Source organism: Gavialis gangeticus, unplaced genomic scaffold (genome assembly GCF_001723915.1).
Source record: "Gavialis gangeticus isolate Ggan-Ray unplaced genomic scaffold, GavGan_comp1, whole genome shotgun sequence".
Taxonomy (NCBI): domain Eukaryota; kingdom Metazoa; phylum Chordata; order Crocodylia; family Gavialidae; genus Gavialis; species Gavialis gangeticus.
The window spans coordinates 178626418-178633468 of NW_017729022.1; the positions used below are offsets into that span (position 1 = coordinate 178626418).

Sequence of the window (7051 nt, forward strand, 5' to 3'; positions counted from 1 at the left end):
TGTCCTAGTTCTTAATAACTTTCATGAAGTTCCTTTCTCTGATAATTTATGGCTGGGTCTTTTTTTTTTTTCAAAGGCAGGCGATTCCATGTAACATATTATAATTGAGCTATTGCATTCCCAGCTTAATTTTTTTTTTAAATCCCAAATCTCTGGGTTTCTTGAAGGTTCATGCCTTAAGTTAAACCCTGCTCCTTCACTAGGATATAAATAACAGGCTGCCTTTGCGTCTTCCGTACATAGGGGGAAAATATTTAGGGTAATACCGAAGCTGAAGTGCAGTGCAGTGCACCTTTAGGTAAGTAATCTATGAAATAACTCCTGGTTGACACTGTTCTTGATAATGGCAAAGCAGCTAAGGAAACTCCTGTCTGCTTGACTGCGCTTTGCTTTAACAAAAGGAAGCCTCCAGAGTCAGCCTGATTACTCTTAAGACTGTATTTACGAACCAGATCATATAGAAGAAATAACTTCAGCTCTTAGTTGTGGGGGGTTTTCACGGCCAAACACTACCAAAGGAAAAAGAAAAGAAAAGAAAAGGACCCCCGCCCCCAGCGCACACACACACACACACACACACACACACACACACACACACACTTAAAGCATTACACAGTTCAACCTAAGGATTCCCAAGCGCCTAAATATTCCAGCAGCCTACTCTAGCTTTGGTAACCTCTTGAATTAACCCAAAACCTTCCCATTAAAAAAAAAATCACAATATCAGCCAGGGAAGGGGGTGGGGGAAGCTTGCAAAGTCATCACTCCAGCTGGCCCTGGGTGTAGCAGGCAAGCATGGGGCTCTCTCCCCTCTCTAACACAGACATGCTACAAGGCACTAAAGCAGCATTTTTGAAGAGACGGTTTGAAAACTTCCCAGATCAATGAAAATAAATTAAAACCTTGGTCTCGTTTTATTTTTCTATTAAGGAAAATAAAATGGGCGCGCTTGCAGCAGGCGGCCTGTGCACAAAGCAATGTTCACTGAGGTCTAAAAGCGTTCGGCCAAGGAAAACTGACAAGACAGACTAATGAACCGTAGAGACAGGAAGAAAATAGCCAGTATTTGCTAGATTTCAAACCCTCTCTGTCTTCCCTGGACCACCTATCTCGGATTTTATTATTATTTTTGTAAATGGCTCCAGCCAGCCCTTTCTAAGCAACCAGAAGCCACCGATTCGCGGCTAACGCTTCTATTATGATAAAGGGTAAATAAAATAAAGACAAAAATTAAAAGCGACAAGAAACAGGTCAAGTTTGCAGGCAATGCTTTTACAAGCTCATCTCGCCAGGTCGAATCCGGGAGCAAGCCTTAATGAAGCAATAATAGCCACATTATTCAAAAATTTTCATTTCGATGGAAATTTATCTAAAAGGGACTTAATCATATGCAAATAATAAAAGGAGGCGTAGTGACCCAGCAAGCGATCTGCATACAAATTTGAGCGTGAGCAATCCTGGAGAGATCATACCTGATCTGTTAGATTTGCTGATCTTGTTATGTCTTCACTGTCTGATTTTGATCCGCCTTCTCTATCGTCTATCACCAAATCGATAGGCATTTTTCCTTTCAAACAGCTAATATACCGGTGGCAGAAATTGTCACATAATTCGTGTACCTACATTATGACAAAAGTAAGAAAAAATGAAAATATAATCAGGAGTACATAAGTGAAATTGACAAGTGCAATCAACCAGCCCCCCAACCCCTTGTGACATCAAAAGTTCTAAATAGGGGAAACACACTGCAATTATCCCCCGGAGACCTCTAGACGCATCCAGAATTAGGAATAACTTTCTTTTCTCGCAAAATAGAGATATCCCAGAAAATTGACAGTGACAAGATGATTCACAGGCTACAACATATTCAACACCCGTGTTAAATTCATCTGCTCCCGGAGCTGTGGCCATTAGAGAAGTGACCTGTATGGGTGACATTTAAGGTAAACTATTTAATTTCATCCAGTTATTTCATCATAAACCCTTTCCAAAGGGGTATGAAGAGAGAAAAGGTTTTTTGTTGTTGTTTTTTAAAGCGGATGCACGGCTGAAATGCATTGTAGGCATCCATGACCTTAAATCCCGAGTCACTGTAATATACTTGTACTTGAGCTTCCACTATTAATGGGTATATTTTAACACATTTCACGTCCAGCGAGAACAACCTGCCTCTTACGGCTCGACAAAGTGGCTGAGGTTCTAAAGAAACTTTTCAACTCTTTTAAAACCTCTCAAAATGTTTATTTTTAGGAGAAAGTGAATTCTCTGGCTGGCCAGCTATCAATTACATTTTTTAAATCCACAGGCAACCTAAGTGTGGCTTCCAGTGAAACGTTCGTTTGAATTACATTGAATTATTATTATTATTGCTGCTGAGATTTTTAGAAGAGCAAGCAAAAAAAAAAAAAAAAAAAAAAAAAAAAAAAAAAAAGACTGCACGGGGGCTGCATCCTCTTTCTTCCGCTTGGAGGTGTACAATATGCACAGAAACAAGAAACTGACACAACTATCAACTCTGCTTTGTCTCAGCAAAATGTTACAGGATAATCTGTGCCCTGCCTCTGACCTGCAGATGGCTCTTTAAAAAAAAATCCCGACCAAACTAACTGAAACCAAACAAAGTACCTTCACCCCCGCCCCCCACTAAAGGAAAAAAAAAAAAGATTAAAAAAAAATCTCAGGGCCTGGGCTGAAATAACAAACAAACATCATTCAGAATATCATTTGCGGCACGCACAAGACTGCAATTCTTTATCCACAGCCAGCAAAATATTACAATGAACTTTGTAACAAAGTATTACAATGTCGGGGCGTTTGTGAGCCTGGTTTTAGAGGCTGAAATTGTAATTAAACTGCGAAGAGAAATGGACGCCAAGATTGGTCTTGACACTAATTACCAGAAAGAAAGACATTTATGCAAATTTACCAGAAGCCTGAACTTCAGCAATACCGAAACGTATGAGGAGGAGAGGGGGAAAAAATTACCTTCTCTAATTCCAACAGATGAAACCTTAATACTTGTATGGCTTGAATCATCTGCAAAGATACAAACAAGAGGAGTATCTATCTCATTCCTGCATTTCTGCACATATCCCCCAGCCGCCCCTGCTGTAGTCTATAACTTTGACTTTTTAAAGTAGTAACTAAAAAGTTGTTTTGATTTATGGCAATACCACTAAAACTTAATAGCAGTGGCTTTGTACGCTGTTTAACAAGAAGTCATCTAGAGTTAAAAAAAAAAACCCTATTGCAATGAAGCAACTAAATTATACGGATCATAAAAAAATTCCTTAAAAATGCAATCTACATCGTTGGCCCCTCGTTCAGCAAAGCAGGACAAAAAAAAAATATTACGAAGAGAAGGCAAAGTATTTGTTTATCCTTAAGGGGTGGGGGGAAGACTGTATTTGTAGTCAGGTACTTAAACGGTGCATCTCCATCCACAGCCTTCGTTTACATTTCCCATAAAGCTGTTTAAAAGACCTCAGATACACTGGTGTAGTCGCAGATAAATCCACGCTCTGCTTAGGCAGGAAAGACTGCCATAAATACCCCAAACTCTCGTTTGGGATGGTGCTTTCTTTATGGACCTCGTTATGTGATTTTACTTAAACAGAACTGCTACACTGTATTACTTGTAATTAAGAAAGCAAGCAAGAAAGATCCACGTGAGAAATGCTCGATTTAGACCCCAAACGCTTGTCAAGGCTTCGAGCCACCTCTCAAAAGACCCAGGAATAATTTAAAAGAAAAAGAAAAAAAGGGAGCGTTGTGAACTCTTACCAAGTTATCCAGTTCAGGATTAGAGGAAAAGAGGGGTTTCTCTGCTCGGATCTAAATATGAGAAAGGGGAGGGAGGAAAAAAAGGATTTGAAATATGGAAGCAGAAAAAAGCAGACGTTATTATTTCTTGCTTCATTACACTGTCGGGTCCATTATGTAACCTTTCGTGCAAAGCTCTGACTGCTAGATTTAGTACATCATAGAAACACTTAAAACAAGTGAATCAAATACATCGGGGGAAAAAAAACACCCGGCCAGATCTTAGCAGTTATGTGTAAGCTAGCTCGGATCCACAGTCAAAGTTAAAAAGAAAAAAGAAAAAAAAAGAAAGAAAAAGAAACACATAGCAGAGATGTTAACGAATTGACTGGGATGACACCACGGAGCTATTTGGCCACTTTAGCAGCCTGCCTCGCTTGTCAACGGAGACTTGTCCCCTTGCTAGGCATTTTCTTTTGCCTTCCACTTATTTTTCCTCCCCGAGATGGATCGGTGCTGACCTGTTTGGCGAACACTGCTATGTCTTCGTTGAAAGACTCTGAGGAGCAGACATCGCCTCCCGCTACCCCGGGCTCCCGGGGAGTGCATGTAGCTAATTCACATTTCTCAAAAATCAGTGCTAAAAGAGGGAACAGGGGGTGTCTGAAAGAAAATACAATAGTCACAGACAAAACAATGGTTAGTCCCGGAGCAGTGCGGGCAGGGCATCAACCAAGGTGATCTCTCAGCGGAGCCCAGCACCTCCACCCCGGCTGCACCCCCACCCCCCAGCAGCGCTCACCTACCCTGCAACCGAGAGCCCTGAAGTCGAAGGCCCTGAGCCATGGGACTGTGGCTGATGATCGCTTCAGCATATCTGGCCAGAGAAATTGTTAACATTTGCTAAGAATAAAACCAAAGCGGTTCCAGCAGCCATTTTGAATGAACTTTCCTCTCCTCTTGGTTTTTATTTTAATTTCGTGGGATGATGACTTTTGGATTATGATTATGATTAGTTGGTTTAAACTCCCCTGCGAAAGAAAGATTTCCTCGGGGAGAGAATGAGGAGTTGGGGGTGGGGGGACACCCGGCTCTCTGGAGTCGGATGCGGAACGTGTAAATCCCCCTTTGCTTCGGTAGTGTTCAAGCTGGGAGCTGCTAACTTGGAAGGCCAGCTAAGCTGCTAATGAGTTGCCCCCATCCGGGCAGCACAAAGTGCTCCAGCGCCCCACATGAGCCAACTTCAGTCGCCTGAGCACGCCTGGAGATGGGGCAGCCTTCTCCGCCCCCACCCCTACACACACACAGAAACACACTTACTCCTAACAGCCGCTGCCCACCCGTCTTTTCTTTTTCTTCCCCACAGATTATTGCACAAATTGGGCTGATCAGGAGATGCCTTTAATATTTAACATTAAATGCATCGAACCTGGCAATATATTTACCAGGTGCTCTGATTTTTCTCTCCAGCTTCAGTAACTCCCAGGGAGAAATTCTAAGTAATTCCTTAAAGAGCTCCACGGATCCTTCCCTAATTTTCAGGGTCTTTCTAACAACATGGGCTCACTTTCCCTCTCCCCCCTCCCACCCCCCGAGTTTCATACCTATTCGAGAGGCTTGTGAACAAAGGGGTTTAAGCAAATCCTGCAGATTGGTGATAAGCAGATAAAGAAACAGGATGAGAGGCTGGTTCTGCTACAAAACCAACTCCTTCCAGCAAGATTTTAAAGGGCATCTGAAAGTTGACTTCAACTTAATTCGCGGCAAATTAAATTTAAAGGCATCTCCTGATCAGCCCGCCAGATCAAGCCCCATTGCAATGGCCTAGAAACTATTTTCTAAGTCGTGGCACCGAGATGTACCAAAGGCTGTTAGGAAAACAATTAACAGGACACCGCGCAAAGAAACAACCCGTACATGTGCTCCTCCACAGCGCATTATATATTAATAAAGCTAAAAGTTTGGTTCAGCGGGGAGCAATTCAAAGTATCTCTACTTCTAAACTCTTTGCAAAGATTTACTTCCCAAAACAGATTGCACCATGGAAATCTCCCCCCCCCCCTTTTTGGATCCCAGCGTTAATGACCGATTTTCTTTCAGCTCGAAGCTTGGCGAGCTTTTCTGTTTAAAAGTTGTGATCGAGCCCACAAAGGAGACTACATTTAGGAAACTAAGTTGCTTTCCATACAAGGGAGAGCATACACGCACAGTCTCTCTCCCTCTCTCTCTCTCTCTCTCTCACACACACACAAATAAGGCAAGTTATCATATTTTAACTTGAGCCATACTTCTGGGAAACTTCGTACACAGTCCGAGCTCTTTGGAAAGTAAATCTTCTTTATGGAACATTTTCTCGTCCAGAGTAAAGCGAGGCAAAGAGGGAGGGGGAGGGAAACCCCCCCCCCTAAAATTTGCATGCAATTATCATGGATCTCAAGCATTTACCTACTGTCTGAGGTTCAATGGCTTTACTCTGCCTTCATCAGCTAGGGAAAGAAGGGAATAATCACATCTCGACTAATAAACCTGATGCCAGCTGTACCTACCCATAAATGGCATCTTTATCTCTCTTTAAAGCGTCATTGACAGAGGAGCCCATGCTGGGGGGCATGGCGTTGGTGTGAGCTGTGTGCGGGTATTGATGAGAGTGCAGCGGAGGCCCGTGATTCAGATGGTGAACAGGCTGCATTGACCTCGCGGCATGAGGATCCCCATACATGGTGGTGGGGATCCCTACTCCATCCATCCCACCGTAATGGGGTATATCGTCGTACTGCATGACAGACAGGAAAGAAAGGGTCAGAAGGCCAGTCGTGGCTGGAGGTTCAAGCGGGGAGATGCAAGGCTATAAGAGGGGGGCTGTCGCCTGAAGTGGGACCGGGCAGTGCTAGACCTAGGATCCCAAAACAAAGCAGCCCCCAAATAATAAGGGAAGAGAGTTCTTAAAAAAAAAAGACAATGCTCCAATAGGCCTTTAAAATGCATGCATTCAGGATCCTTCAAAAGCATCCCGGAGCAAGGCAGAAGGGGAAGTAACCGAGGTTTCTTTGGGCGGACGCTCCAAATAAATACATTAGGGCACCGCTGAGAAGTTGCCTGGTTCAGCCTGCCTCTACAGCAGAAGTTAAAACGAGGACACCTATTATTAACACGTGAATAAATGCGGGCTTCTTATTCAAGGTATTTTTCTGCGCCTGTGTGCCAGCTTCCAGAGTGGAGGGCACTTGCTCGGATTTAAATGGCCAATTCAGCTCTATTTAACAACAACAAAAAAAAACCCTCTTCAACA

At 43.0% G+C, this 7051-nt stretch overlaps 1 protein-coding gene across 2 annotated transcripts in view; it reads right to left on the bottom strand.

Moving 5' to 3' along the window:
• MEIS1 (Meis homeobox 1) overlaps positions 1–7051 on the bottom strand; it is a 163945-nt gene that overhangs the window by 149476 nt on the left and 7418 nt on the right. For both annotated transcript variants that reach the window (XM_019516572.1, XM_019516573.1), the window contains exons 2-6: positions 6309–6535; positions 4284–4425; positions 3784–3834; positions 2986–3036; positions 1473–1619 (exon numbers count right to left, since the gene is read on the bottom strand). In XM_019516572.1, the coding sequence (XP_019372117.1) occupies positions 1473–1619; positions 2986–3036; positions 3784–3834; positions 4284–4425; positions 6309–6535 (618 nt within the window). The remainder of the gene's footprint in view (positions 1–1472; positions 1620–2985; positions 3037–3783; positions 3835–4283; positions 4426–6308; positions 6536–7051) is intronic.